We start from the raw sequence: 16821 nt of genomic DNA on the forward strand, positions 1-16821 counted from the left end.
ATTCGGTTTAATAATCCAGCCATAGAATGTAATTTTGATACTTGTGTCTATTTCGTAAAACATTTATAAAATCAACGCATGTATTCTCAGCCCACAAATATAAAGGGTAAAAAGGCAAATGAAACTCACTTAATGTATTTTGTAGTAAAAATACATATGACCATATTGAACAAGTGCAGGGTTGGCCTCGGATTCACGAACCTATAACATTTGTATATATATTAAAACGTATAATCGTAATCGAACAAATATATATATCATTATTAGTGATATAATTTTTATATTAGTAATTTTTATTATTAATATATATTAATTTTATATAAAAATATAAATTTTGTTATGTCATATGTTAAATATTATATATATATATATATATATATATATATATATATATATATATATATTTCATTAGTTTGTTAAAAATAGTAATTATAACAATACTAGAATAATATTAGCAGTGTTTATAATGATAATACTGATAATAATGATAATACTAATATTAATAAAAATAATGATAACGTTACTAAGCATAATCATAATAATAACAATAATAATACCTAAATGATAAGATTAATAATAACATTATTAATACTTAAAAAAATATACTAATGATAATGACGTCTTTAATACTTATAAATATAACTATGACATTAGTAATAATAATTATAATTATAATCATAATATTAATTAAAAATACACATAATAATAATAATAATAATAATAATAATAATAATAATAATAATAATAATAATAATAATAATTATATTGGTGATACTAATAATTGTAATGATAATACTAGTACTATTAGTAATACCTTTAATAATAATAACACTAGTATAATAACAATTTATATTCAATATTATAACTTTAATAACTAATAATAATAATCATAACAATAATGATAATAATCATAATAATAATAATATTAGAGATAATAAACCACATAATAATAATAAAATAATGAAAATAGATAAACTACCTCATTAAGCTCTTAAAAAAAATGTGGATGTACAGGATTCGAACCCAGGTCCCTCATTTACACAAACCACGACACAACCAACCGTTCCAACTTACTTTTCTGAAATATTGTATCTTGTTTTTAAATATAACCCTTTCTGTTTATCTATCATCATCATCCTCATAATCAAACAATCAGAGAACCAAAAGAAAATCAAACCGTGAATTATAATATGGATTAAGGCTTGAAATTAAGTTATAAATAACCTGAGTTAGTAAATTAAATCAAATAAAAACGAAAAAAATATAAAATAAAAAACTCAGCTGTCGCTGAAAAGAAAAAAAAATGAAGAACAATAAATCGATTTTTGAGATTGAGATGTTTTGGAACTTCGATACCTTCATGAAATATTTTCTAAATCGCCATTACAACAATCTGGAACTAACAATTTAGCTAGAAACAACGTATAACTCACGAATTCGAAGGGAGAACAAATGGTTGACTTTTTCAATCATAAACTTTGACTCACAAATTTGAATTAGACATGACGAATTGGAATTTCAAAATTTACAGAAAGTTTGTTCGAAAGGTTCCTAACAAAACTGTATTATCACATTTTGTGATTGATTTTGAAACCGAGATTTAAAAAAAAAAAAAGAACACGAACAGAGTGATATGTATTTTCTTCTTTTATTTCTGAATAAATTTTGATAATTTAGGGATGATTAAATTGATAATTGATAGGTGATGAAAGAAGTGATTTAGTTTTCTAAAATCACGGATCAATGTTACTGGTTTAATATCCAATTCAGTCGACACAATATTCGATCAGTACTAGAATTATATATAAAAAAAATAAATAAAGAGAGAAACCCATAACTAACTGATTTTGTTTGTTTGCAATGATCTTATTCGATTTTTTTAGATAGAAAACAAAAACTAGTACACAGTGAATTTGACAAAAGCAGATTCCAACATGTATATATCTGATTCTATATAATTCGCATAATATAACTAATATCAATAAATAATTAAGTATATTAATAATAATAATCCTAATAACAATAATGATAAATATTAATGATAATAATAATAAATTTATTAGTGATAATAATATTATTAGTAATAATAATAATAATAATATGATGTTATTAATAACAATAATAATAATCTTTAATAAGTTTAATATTAATTAATGATAATGATAGTAATAATAAAATGTTAATAATAATAAAAGGTATTAGTTCCTAATAATAATATCAGTTAATAATTCTTAATAATAATAATAATAATATCTAATTAAAAAAATATAACAAGTTACGTGTATTCTATTTCATATTAGAATAATGATATAGATAATACTGATATAGATATTAATGTTAATATCAATAAAGGTAATCATAACTTTTTAATACAGATATTGATATTAATATTAATAGTAAAAATGATAGTAATATTAATATTACCATAATAACTATAATTTAATTATAATTAAACTTATTTATTATTACATATTATTGATTATGTAGTATATATATATTTACACTAAATATTTAATACACAACATGGATTTTACATATATATATATATATATATATATATATATATATATATATATATATATATATATATATATATATATATATATATATATATATATATATATATATATATATATATATATATATATATATATATATATATATATATATATATATATATATATATATATATATATATACTTTTATAACAACTTAATAATTCTAAATATTAATTTGCATTTTCAAATTCTTAATTAGTTAAGGTGTAGTTTATTATTTCAAATTATTATATACATTTACATTTACATTTATATACATATTTATTTACAAATAATTGTTCGTGAATCGTCGAGCATAGTCAAAGGTCAAATGATTACATGAACACAGTTCAAAATTTTTGAGACTTCAATATTATAGACTTTGCTTATCGTGTCGAAATCATATGAAATTAAGTTTAAATTTGGTCGGAAATTCCCGGGTCATCACACACACCAAAGTGCATTTTTACTTATAGAATGACCCATTACAAAAGAGAGTGATTATCTTGACCCAAAAGATTAAAACGACTATTGACATAAGTACTAGAGTGTGTTCTTGGGGATATCTTCCCAACATTCATCATGTACACAAAATAAGCGCAAAAGCTTCAAATCTATCCAAAAGCACAAACAAGGCATCTCTAATGATCATTCAAACGATTCCACTTGCTTACCTTTGTCTTGCCCAATTCCTACAAAATGTTAAATTACAACAGAGTAAGCGAAACGCTTAGTGAATACAATATGTGCATACATGTTAACAACATTTATATAGATAAACAATTATTCGCATACCACCATCATTTAAATCATACAACACACATATGGTTCCCGATGCATTCCCAACGTGAACCGAGAACCCTACCATCAAACCAACCATCACAATGGGCATGTGTCTACCATGGATCCCGATGCGTTCCCAACGTGAACCAAGATCCTGCCCGATGCATTCCCAACGTGAACCGAGCCCTCATACCAATCATATTACAAACAACCGCATACCAATACAAATCTTATTAACATGTAAACACACATTGTACTCACCTTAGATTCCAAGCAAGCAAAATCAACAAACACTTCTAAAAAGTCTCTAACAATCTTCTAAGCACAAGTTACCTAGTAACAAGCATATACATACACATATATCACAATATATTCAAATTACAATTAACTAGTACCAATCAAGTCTGGGGTTTTCTTTAAAGACCCACAAGACCCATTTTGACACCTTCTTAAACAAGAACACAAAACTTACAAATTGTAAGCTTTAAATCTTACTACTACACATACAAGTCTTTGACTTGTATAAAACTTCTTACTTAATCAACCATTTCTTACACAAATGAATACTTAGATTTTGACCCAAAACAATCTTATAACTTACTAGCTTAATTTTGACTAGTTCATCTTCTTCACAACCCCATTTTTTCTCAAACCTTAGCCCTAATTTGAATTAGGGTTTTTAAGAAATCAAAACCTTGATTTCTAACAACAACAACACCATTTAAGTCATAAATTTCAAAATTAAAGAGTTAATTGTTCATACCTCAGGTTAGGGTTAGAAAACCCCCAAATTTCATGAAGAAGATGAGGAATCAAGAGTTCTAGTAGTGTTAGAAGGTATTAAGGATGCTAGTGATCAACAAAAACCAAGTTGCATGGAAGAAAATCAAAGGATTTGATGCCCTCATCCCAAATTCGCCATCACCTCTTCTCTCTAAACTCTTCCTCTAAATTTTCTGCATTTTTGGTGAGAATGAGATGCAGCTCACTTTTTATCTAAGTGGGTTTTAATGCAATTTTACCCTTTTGCCCTCCTCCACTTAAAGTCTTGCAAGTTAGGCCCCTTTCTTGCAACTAAAGTCCTTTTCTTAACATTGTTACATAATTAAATAATAAATAATAATAGATTAATACCTTAAATAATTTGAGGTCTTACAACTCTCCCCCACTTAAATCGGATCGCGTCCTCGTGATCCAAGCTTGGTGGCTAGATGGGAAGTATTTAATCATAAATTCCTCCGTCTCCCAAGTATGCTCCAAATCTTTTCCATATCTCCATTTAACCTTGTAGGACTTAATCGGCTTGTTCTTAACCATTCACATTTGCTCATCTACTATATCTACCAAATCTTCCACAAATCCCAATTTATCATTTACCTCAACTTCTTCTAATGGCATAATTGTGGATTGTGCGGTTAAGCATTTTCTCAAGTGAGATACATGAAAAGTATTATGAATCCCCGAATGCTTCTCGGGCAATTCCAAACGGTAAGCTACTTCACCCACTCTTTCTAGGATTTTGAAGGGTCCGATATAACGAGGACTTAGTTTACCCCTCTTTCGAAATCGAATAATTCCTTTCCAAGGCGATACTTTAAGCATTACCATGTCACCTTCCTTAAACTCTATTGACCGTCTCTTTGTATCCGCGTTGGATTTTTGTCTATCTTGAGCCATTTTTAAGCGTTCTCGGATAGTCTCAATCTTCTCGTTAGTTTTCATAACAAGTTCAGTCCCACCAATCTCTTGTTCACCAATTTCACCCCAACAAATCGGGGTGCGACATTTTCTCCCATATAACATCTCATACGGAGGCATACCAATACTAGTGTGATAACTATTATTATATGAGAACTCCGCTAGAGGAAGATACATATCCCAACTTCCACCAAAGTCTATTGATCACGCTCGCAACATATCTTTCAATGTTTGGATGGTTATCTCACTTTGGCCATCGGTTTGCGGGTGGAAAGCGGTACTTAATTTCAATTTCGTACCCATTTCTTCTTGAAACTTCCTCCAAAATCGAGAAGTAAACCGTGTGTCTCTATCCGACACTATAGAAACGGGAACACCATGTCGAGCTATCACTTCTTTAAGGAAAAGCGTAGCTAAGGTTTCGGACGACGAAGTTTCTCGAATCGGGAGAAATAATGCACTCTTTGTCAACCAATCTACAATCACCCAAATGGTATCATATTGTGTTCTAGCCGTTTTGGGTAACTTTGTAATGAAATCCATAGTAATATGCTCCCACTTCCATTTAGGAATTTCAAGTGGTTGCAATTTCCCGTATGGTTTTTGGTGTTCGGCCTTTACTTGTAAACAAGTAATACATTGCTCAACATATTTAACTATGTCACGTTTCATCCCCGGCCACCAATAATCTTCTTTCAAGTCATGGTACATTTTGGTGGCACCCGGATGAATTGAATACTTTGATTTATGAGCTTCTTCAAGTAGCATTTATCGGTATTCGCCCATCTTTGGCACCCACACTCTTCCATTAAAAGACAACAACCCATGTGGACCTAATTTAATGGATTCTATTTGTCCCTTAATTTGTTCTTCATGTTTGTTATGAACGAAAGCTTCAACTTGAATTTCACCAAGCTTTTTAAGGAATTCATTTGTTATGACCATACGTAAAGATTCTACTCGTATCCCCGGGTATTGATTCTTTCGACTCAAGGCGTCTGCTACAACATTAGCTTTACCCGGATGATAAAGTATCTCACAATCATAATCCTTTAAGAGATCCAACCACCTCCGTTGTCGGTTATTCAAATCTCTTTGGTAGAAAAGGTACTTCAAACTCTTGTGGTCCGTATAAATTGTACATTTAATGCCATACAAGTAATGACGCCAAATTTTAAAAGCATGAACCACCGCCGCTAGCTCAAGATCATGTATAGGATAGTTCTTTTCATGCTCCTTTAATTGCCTTGAAGCATATGCAATAACACTTCCTTTTTGCATCAAGACACAACCAAGACCGTTAATCGATGTATCACAATAAACGGTCATATCTTCGGTTCCTTCCAGTAATACCAACACCGGAGCATGACTTAGCTTATGCTTTAACAATTAAAAGGCTACTTCTTGGTCATTACCCCAATCGAACTTTACATTCTTTCATGTCAACTTTGTCAACGGAGAAGCAATTTTAGAGAAATCTTGAATAAACCATCGATAATAACAGGCTAATCCAAGAAAACTGCGAATCTCCGTAGGTGTAGTCGGTCGATCCCATTTTTCGATCGCTTCGGTTTTCTCTGGATCAACTTGTATACCCTTCTCGTTCACGATATGGCCAAGGAATTGCACTTCCCTTAACCAAAACTCGCACTTTAAAAATTTAGCATATAACTTCTCTCTACGCAACGTCTCTAAAACTTCCTTCAAGTGTTGCCCGTGTTCTTTCATACCCTTTAAATAGACAAGGATATCATCAATAAACACAATCACCGATTTGTCTAACATGGGACGACATATTCGATTCATAAGGTCCATGAATGCCGCGGGCGCATTCGTAAGACCAAAAGGCATCACAACGAACTCAAAATGCCCATACCGAGTTCTAAACGCCGTCTTCGAAATATCATCTTTATGGATTCTTAATTGATGGTACCCCGACCTCAAATCAATCTTCGAAAAATATTTAGCACCTTGAAGTTGATCAAATAGGTCGTCAATTCTTGGTAAAGCATAACGGTTCTTTATTGTAACTTTGTTCAATTCTCTATAATCAATGCACATTCTCATGCTACCATCATTCTTCTTTATAAATAGTACCGGTGCTCCCCACGGTGAATTACTTAGACGAATGAACCCTTTATCCAATAATTCTTGAAGTTGACTCATTAGTTCTTGCATTTCAGTTGGCGCTAAGCGATAGGGAGTCTTAGCAATAGGTGCAGCACCCGAAATCAACTCTATGCGAAATTCTACTTGTCTTTCAGGAGGAACACCCGGAAGATCATCCGGAAACACATCTTTATAGTCCCTAACTACCGGGAGATCTTCGATAAACTTTGATTCTTTTCGAGAGTCAACAACATGAGCAAAAAAAGCTGCACAACCACTAGACACAAGACGACGTGCACGAGCATAAGTGCATATAGAAGCGGGCCGTCGCTGTCCTTCTCCTTGAATAATTACTTCTTCCCCACTTGGGGTTTTCACCCGGATAATCTTTTCATCACACACGATATTAGCTCCATATCGACTGAGCCAATCCATTCCTATGATCACATCAAACTCACCCATAGTCATGGGGATTAGGTCAACTGTAACCAACTTAGAATAAATATCAATATTACAATTTTTGTATACGCCTACTACTAACTTACGTTTATCATCCGCTATTTCTACTTCTAGTGGAGATTTAAGGCTTAGCAATGACTTATTTAAACAAGGAGCAAACCTAATAGCAACAAATGAGTGGTCTGCTCCAGAATCAAATAACACTTTAGCAGGTTTGGAATTTACAAGAAAGGTACCTGCTACTACTTCTGATGACCTTCGAGCTTCATCCACAGTCATTTGAAAAGACCTACTCTTTGGCGTACCCGCCGACTTTTCTAACCTTCTTATCACCTCCTTCCGTTGCTCTTCCTTTCTCTCGGACTCGGATAACTTAGGACAATAGGCCTTTCGATGCCCTTCATCATGACAATTGAAACAAATAGTAGCTTTAGGAATAGTAGACTTACAATCCCTTGAAATGTGGCCCGGTTTACCACGTGTGAAACACACTTGACCTAGGTTACCACCTCCGCCTTTCCTCCCTTCATTACCTTTTGTCTTTTTATTAGACGAACCACTTTGTTCAAACTTCCTCTTCGAGTTGAAATTTTCCTTCTTATACGTTATCGCACCCTTCTTAACAAGTTCATTTTCAACATCCCTCGCGGCATCAAACAAATCAGGGAAAGAACGAAATTGAGATATAATTAGCCTCTCTCTAATCTCTTCACGCAATAAACCATGAAACAATCTACATTTCCCCATTTCATCATTAATATACTCATAATTGAATTGAAGTCGATCTATAAAGTGAACTCGAAATGTATTCAAGTCCATGCTCCCTTGATGAGTATTTTGGAGTTCAGACTTCAATCGTCCCACTTCGGCCTCTGATCGGAAATTTTTGAAAAATTCACGCTTGAATTCTCCCCAAGTCAACCTCTCCGCGTAGTCATTCCCTTGTATCACAAGAAGATCATCCCACCATCTTTGAGCAACACCCCTTAACATACACACTCTAAACGTAGTTTTCAAGTCCTCAGGACATCGTGTTATCCTAAAGCAACCCTCAATATCAGAAATCCATCGAGTGTTCTTGATGGGATTGAGGTCTCCCTCATAAGTGGGTGGATTGCTAAGTTTGAAGTCTTTTAAGCCATAAGGCCTTGAAGTAACAATCTCATGATTCACAGTTTGCCTCCCTTCTGCCCTTAAATTACCTGCTTCATTTAAAAGTTGGGGCATTCACTTATCGAATTCCTCTTTAATCATCGAGGCGATAGAAGAGTGGATAGCCTCTTCTATAGTTCCCTTAATTTGCTTGTGATGAACGGGGAGAAATTATGGAGAGCCAACCCTATTTGGGTCTTTAAGTCATTATCGTCATCGGAATAAACCGTCTCATAGCTAGGGCTATGTACACGTTCCGTATCTTGAAGGGTTTGGCTTCCCTCATCATTATGGGTCGAGCCACGATTCTCTTCATTCGTTGCCATACTGAAAATTGAAAACTAATTAGTTGTCGGTAATTCTCATAACCTCTACACATATGCAATCCTCCTAGTTATGCCATGTCCCTTCGTTCGGTACCCGACATATCATGTTTGTGTGACAAGTGCAGGATTGTAATAGTGGTGATCAGGCACTATTACAAGCACACACTTTATCACCTTCGCACAATATATAAAGTACTTTACATGAAGTTGGATGATATTCACGTAATTAAACAAATTTACACACACAAGCTCATATAAACAAGTATCACAAGGCATGTCATCACTTTGCATTCGGTCCCACATATATTGCACATAACAGTTAAATTGCCTACGGTTTAAGTCTAGGAAACCTATTCTACCATAAGCTCCTAGATCCCTTAAACAACGCTCCGATACCACATGAAACGACCTCGACTCATAACCAAAAAACGACAAACTTTTTTTTTTTTAGATCCCACTATGGGATCCCATCATCCCACTATGGGATCAGGTTCTGATCAAATTTCTTAAAAATCACCTTTGATCCCATTCCAGGATCTTTTAATCCCATTCCGGGATCATGAAAGGACCCGTTCATATACATTATAAACGATTCACAATAGTTGATTACATTGCGAGGTATTTGACCTCTATATGATACATTTTACAAACATTGCATTCATTTTTAAAAGACAAACTTTCTTTACAGCGAAAATTGACAGACATGCATACCATTTCATAATATCCACTATGCAATTATAAATTGATTTAATAATAATCTTTGATGAACTCAATGACTCGAATGCAACGTTCTTCGAAATATGCTATGAAAGACTCCAAGTAATATCTTTAAAATGAGCAAATGCACAGCGGAAGATTTCTTTAACACCTGAGAATAAACATGCTTTAAAGTGTCAACCAAAAGGTTGGTGAGTTCATTAGTTTATCATAATCATTTATTTCCATCATTTTAATAGACCACAAGAATTTCATTTCCATTTCTCATAAATATACGTCCCATGCATAGAGACAAAAATAATCATTCATATGGTGAACACCTGGTAACCGACATTAACTAGATACATATAAGAATATCCCCTATCATTCCGGGATCCTCCTTCGGACATGATATAAATTTCGAAGTACCAAAGCATCCGGTACTTTGGATGGGGTTTGTTAGGCCCAATAGATCTATCTTTAGGATTCGCGTCAATTAGGGTGTCTGTTCCCTAATTCTTAGATTACCAGACTTTAATAAAAAGGAGCATATTCGATTTCGATAATTCAACCATAGAATGTAGTTTCAATTACTTGTGTCTATATCGTCAAACATTTATAAAGCAGCGCATGTATTCTCAGTCTCAAAAATATATATTGCAAAAGAATTTAAAAAGGGAGCAAATGAAACTCACCATACTGTATTTCGTAGTAAAAATACATATAACATCATTGAATAAGTGCAAGGTTGGCCTCGGATTCACGAACCTAAATTAATTATATATATTTATGTGTTGGTCAATATTTGTCTAACAAATTAGGTCAAGTCATAGTGTACCACAATTCTAATGCTCGAGACTAATATGCAAAAGTCAACAAAAGTAAATTTGACTCAAAATAATTTCCAAAAATCTATACATGATTAATATATAGTTAAATATCATCGTTTTATATTTTTAAATATTTTTAAAAGATTTATTAGAGTAAATAATATAATTTATTTATTAATAAATAAAATTTTATATTAAATTTATATAATAAAATATACTTTTATATATATTAATTAATAAAATTTATAGGGTTCATTTAATATCATAAAGATAATATGATAGGTATTATTAAAGTAAGTTATTACACGTAGTAAAATATGTTTGTATTACATATTTATTTGATAAAATAATATCTATAATGATAGTAAGTAAAAGTTGTATTATTTTGTAATAATAATTATTATTATAAAAATATCAATATTTATAATTATTAAGATGACATTATGATAAAACGATAATTCTAATTATGATAACTTTAATATTTACGATAATTTTTAATATTATCTTTAAAATAATAATTCTATTTAAAATAATAATAATAATAATAATAATAATGATATTTTATAGTAACAATGACATTTCTATTAAAATGATAATTTTTGTTAAAATGATAGTTCTACTACTAACGATACTTTTAATAATAATAGTAATGATAAAAATAATAAGAACGATAATTTTATCTAAATCAATATCTTATAATATTTTAATTTCATCATGATACTCTTACTCATTATTTCCTAATCGTTTCGTTTAATAGCTTTTAATCGTCTTTTATATCGTGTTCATAATAATGATAATAATAGTAATCAAAATAATTAGGTGTTACAAATATTTGTTTTAATTACACTAATATTAATAATGATAGTTACTATAACATTATTAACGATAATACTAATAATTATCTTAATGATAATATAGTAATAGTAATAATAATAATAACAATAACAATAACCATTTTTAAATAATGATATATATATTAATAATGATAATAATAATAATAATAATAATAATAATAATAATAATAATAATAATAATAATAATAATAATAATAATAATAATAATAATTATAACTTTAACGATAGTAATAATAAAAAAAATAACAATTTTTAATGATAAATCCCTTTTATTGATAAAGATAATAATAATGATAATAATAAGATAAAACTAGAACGACAATAAAAATGACGATAATAATAATCATTTTTAATAAAAATATCGAAAATTCAATTGATTATAACTTCTAATCCGTTCATCGAAACCATTCGATATCTAAAGGAAAAGTTCTTTTTTTTCGCTAGCTTTCCAAGGACATGCATATCTTATACCTTATCTCAACCGCAAGTGTAACTAATTCAAGATTCAACCTAACCTGTCTAAGGGCAATATCAAAAGTACAAGCATGCATAATCCTAAATACTCGAGCACTAGTCAGGGATACACTATTAGTATGTAAAAGTTAAATTATGAGTACTCATGTATCAATATTGAGATTCAATATTGCAGGAAAGGTACGTAGATGCAACGGAAATGATAAACACTATATTGACCTCACGAGCATACCCATGAACCATACTCAATCACCTCCATAGCTATAACCCATAATTTCCTTAATCCTATCCTACTCGAAAAACAATTTCGAAATCACTTGGACAACACTCCGTCGTAATATTTTATGTATACTAATAATATCTTGAAATAATACGGAGTAAATATATATATGTAAATCGATTGAGAGAGTTTAGAGAAAAATATTTTCAAGTTTCTATGAAATAATGAAACCTATTGAATTCTATTTATAATAGATTTTTGAATTATTAAAGTGAATTATTAAAGTATGAATTATTAAAGTGAATTATTAAAGTATGAATTATTAAAGTAAATTATTAAAGTATGAATTATTAAAGTGAATTATTAAAGTATGAATTATTAAAGTGAATTATTAAAGTATGAATTATTAAAGTGAATTATTAAAGTTAAAGTAAAGTAAAAATAAAGTGAAGGTAAAGTTTAAGTATAGTAAAAGTATAAAACTATGTACGTATAATACGCGTATAAATATATATAATATTAATTTAAATCGTTATATATATTTAATAAAATAAAATATAAATATCGTTATCTTTATCATACTAGTTAAGTAATGAGTTGTCAAAAGTGGTTCTAGATATTTATAAAAGTTATATACGTTTTAATAATAAAGTTCTTTTTAAACTGAAAACGATTTTGTACGTTTGAAACTAAATAGATCAATCGAATCTTTATGAGATTCAATCTTCCACTATCCTTTGTCTAGTTCTCAATGATTGACAATTTGTTCTTATTTATAAATCACTTTACCAATTTCCGAATTTTGTTAAAATGGAAATATTTCTCAAATCAACGTGGGCCTTTCAACAGAGACTTGTAATCATAATTCAATATATCTGATAATTCAATTATTTGATCTTATCTTCTAATTCCATTGATAAACATTTTGAAACAGATACAATCATATAAAGTATTTAATCTAATATTTTGTTTACGTTTCAAGTTATAATATATATACACATATACATATATAATCATATTCGTTTAATGATTCGTGAATCGTTGGAACTTGGTTGAAGTTGAATGAATGTATGAACATAGTTTAAAATTCTTGAAATTTAACTTAACAAATATTGTTTATCGTGTCGGAAACATATAAAGATTAAAGTTTAAATTTGGTTGGAAATTTTCGGGTTGTCACAGTACCTACCCGTTAAAGAAATTTCGTCCCGAAATTTGAGTGGAAAGGTTGTGAATGATAATAAGTATGTTTTCATGATGCATACGGGCTGAAAATTAGAGTTTATCCTTAGCGAATAATTTGGATAAACAATCCATTTATATGAAGAGTACGAATGAAGCTAACATAGAAGAGTGAAATGAGTAAGTGTAGATTCATCTTATCATTTGACGTAGATATGATTGATTACCAGATTTCAAGGGATTTGAAGAAAATCTTCTTAATAAGATTTGACTCTCCGGTAATCAAGGGAATTAGGATCCGCTTTAAATGCGATCGTCCATTTTAATTGTTCTGTCAGAAATTTTCTTATAAATTCACCTCCTTCGTTTCCTTACAACTCATACCTTCTGTTGATGCATTTTATGCAAGTCCCTAGACATCTACCCATGTCCATTGCAGGTACAACAGTTTACAGGCCACCATGATTGCTCGTTATTATCATATTCGTGTTTGTATGTGGTTACAGGAACTGCAGGAACGAGATTTAGATGTTTTACTATGTTAGACTTAGTCAGATGTACGAGTGAAGCCTCACTAGTACGGCTGACAGGCTCATACGCACGGTTGATGTTGAGCTAAGTCACAATTACAACCTAAATGAGAAGACACAAGTGAGTGATCACCCGTACGGCTGATGAAGCTAACTCGTACGTGTGATGAATGAATTGTATGGGTGAGTCAACAGCAGGGGTATATAAAGTCTTATGTTCTTCATTTTAGGTTAAGCCTCTCATTTGTTACACACACTCAGATCTAGTGAGCTTCTCCGATTCTCTCTCAGTCCAAATCACCCAGGTGGTGAATAATAGCTCTAGGTATTGATCTAATCAAACTTGATTTAGTTATGGTTTGACTAAATTAATCAAAAAAAACTTAACCTATTCACTAGAGGGTTTGATTCACTTATTCCGCCATTGTGTGAGTTAAATCTATTGATTTCTAAGTTCCTAGTCATGTTTCATCACCTTCTATTCTTTCCCCCTCAACTCATATTTTAAAGTATTCATCAATATGCTCCATCCAGTTCTGATTCTCGATATACTTCTAACTTTCATATCGGTCATTCTTCTTTTTCATCTAACACCGGAAGAATCTATTTACTTCTACTATACTCTTGGGTTTATAGTGTTTCTAGTTCTCCCGTGTCTTTATATTGCTATATGCATCGATATATATGGTTTATAATTTCTGGTTTGTCGTTGGACTTTATATGTTCCCTTATATTTCAAAGTCTCTGCTTCTGTCTTCTATAATCATTATCATTCACAGTTAATGCTCTCTTTTATTTGCTGCAATTTATACCCCAATTTCTATTTCGGAGTTTTGTCCTTTCGTTTCTTCTTCTTGCGATTAAGCACCGCTTGTAATGGTCCAGAATTCACAGATATGAATTTCGGAATGAACATTGTTAATGTTCTGGGAAGGAAATTGTGATGCCATGATCTTGACTTGTCAAATTACTAGAATACCTTGGAAAAGACCGAATCATCAAGAAATATTTTCTTGATATTTTAGAGGTTAAATAGAATACAAGAGTCGTATAACATGGCACATGATGATGTTATGATCTGTGAATCATCACATTCCATTTAGAAACTCAGCATGACTTACTGTAATATAATCACATTGATCAAGTGTCATTATATTATACTAATTCATGCTTCAGTTCCCAACACTACTTCAAAATATTCCTATTTTAAACTTGAATGTTTCAGAATTTAGAAACTAAAATAGTTTCTTTTATGATGTAATACAGATAGCGCGAAGAGGTAAATGATTTCAAATAAGAAAAATCAAGAAAATATCTTCAGAAATATGGAGGATATTTATAATGAAAGATATGATGATATTTTAGAATTTCTAATATCAGAGGATGATGAAGAATATTGTCCGCAGGGGTTTAGAGTCAGGAGCAAGGTATTCGTTAATGACTTCAGTAGGTACTGAATCATTTGGATCCTTTGAAGTCAGGTTCAGTCTTTGTAATTTGTCCATAGCCTCCTTCCTACTTTGCTCAATCCGTTTTCCAGTTCCAAAACTTCTCTTTTTCTGCGCTTTGCCAGCACACTTCATCATTATCATCAAGCTTTTATCGTTTAAAGTCGTTTATAGTTTTTACTGCTTCATCAACATTTTTTCCATTTTCGGAGAACCAATTCGTAGTTCGGAGTATTTTTCAGAAACTTCACATTCAAATTAAGTCCAGAAGATAGACGTTATATATACACATATAACTGTTGGCGTAGACATGCTGCGAGATTTCAAAATACTGATTGCTAATTCCCATTGATTCGTATGGCAATTCTCATTACAAGATGCGAATGAGTAAATGATGGGGTTTCAATGAATAATTATAATGACTTTTTGGAGAGGCTAAAGTCAAAGGGTAATGAAGTCAAAGGGAGCAAATGAAACTCACCATACTGTATTTCGTAGTAACAATACATATAACGTCATTGAACAAGTGCAAGATTGGCCTTGGATTCACGAACCTAAATTAATTATATATATTTATGTGTTGGTCAATATTTGTCTAACAAATTAGGTCAAGTCATAGTGTACCACAATTCTAATGCTCGAGACTAATATGCAAAAGTCAACAAAAGTAAATTTGACTCAAAATAATTTCCAAAAATCTATACATGATTAATATATAGTTTAAATATCGTCGTTTTATATTTTTAAATATTTTTAAAAGATTTATTAGAGTAAATAATATAATTTATTTATTAATAAATAAAATTTTATATTAAATTTATATAATAAAATATACTTTTATATATATTAAGTAATAAAATTTATAGGGTTCATTTAATATCATAAAGATAATATGATAGGTATTATTAAAGTAAGTTATTACACGTAGGAAAATATGTTTGTATTACATATTTATAGGAATATCGAGTTTAGGGAAAACATATTCATGATGATTTTGTTCTACCACCATCAATAAGGTCTTCCGAGGAAGACCGAACCTTAGCATCATCCTTATACACGCTTCTTTTATCAACATAATCGGAATCTTTATATGTCATATAATCAGGACTAATCAGATCATGAGTACCTTCCGATTCTACACGTTCACCATGATCAACATGTTCATCCTTGTCAATTGATTCAACCGGAGCACCATGATCAATATTATCACCCTTCTTACTAACTGATTCAACAGGCATACCATGATCAATATGTATGCCCTAAGCTTGTACTTGAACCCCTTGTATATCTTGACGTTGAACATCCGAGATAGATTCTTCACCATCGCTGCCAATTATACGATTACATAGTACCCTGGATGCTGTTTGCGAAACTTTATTCTTAGTATTCCCACCAGAACTTTTGCCCATGACTTGGATTCAAGACAGCCATAACCAAGGTTGAAAAAGACGCGAGACGGGGCCGAAACGGTAGCGACCTCAAAACGTCGCAACGAAAAAAAGGGGTCGAGACGGGGTCGAAAC

The 16821-nt window shown here is 30.9% G+C and overlaps 1 protein-coding gene across 1 annotated transcript; it reads right to left on the reverse strand.

Moving 5' to 3' along the window:
- Positions 1–5786: 5786 nt before the first annotated feature.
- On the reverse strand, positions 5787–8813 carry LOC139859464 (uncharacterized). The gene is made up of 2 exons (XM_071848252.1): positions 6989–8813; positions 5787–6358 (listed from the first exon to the last, which is right to left on the reverse strand). Exons 1-2 carry the CDS (start codon positions 8811–8813, stop codon positions 5787–5789), a joined length of 2397 nt encoding a protein of 798 aa, XP_071704353.1.
- Between the last annotated feature and the right edge of the window lie 8008 nt (positions 8814–16821).

This window comes from Rutidosis leptorrhynchoides, chromosome 7 (genome assembly GCF_046630445.1).
Source record: "Rutidosis leptorrhynchoides isolate AG116_Rl617_1_P2 chromosome 7, CSIRO_AGI_Rlap_v1, whole genome shotgun sequence".
NCBI lineage: Eukaryota > Viridiplantae > Streptophyta > Magnoliopsida > Asterales > Asteraceae > Rutidosis > Rutidosis leptorrhynchoides.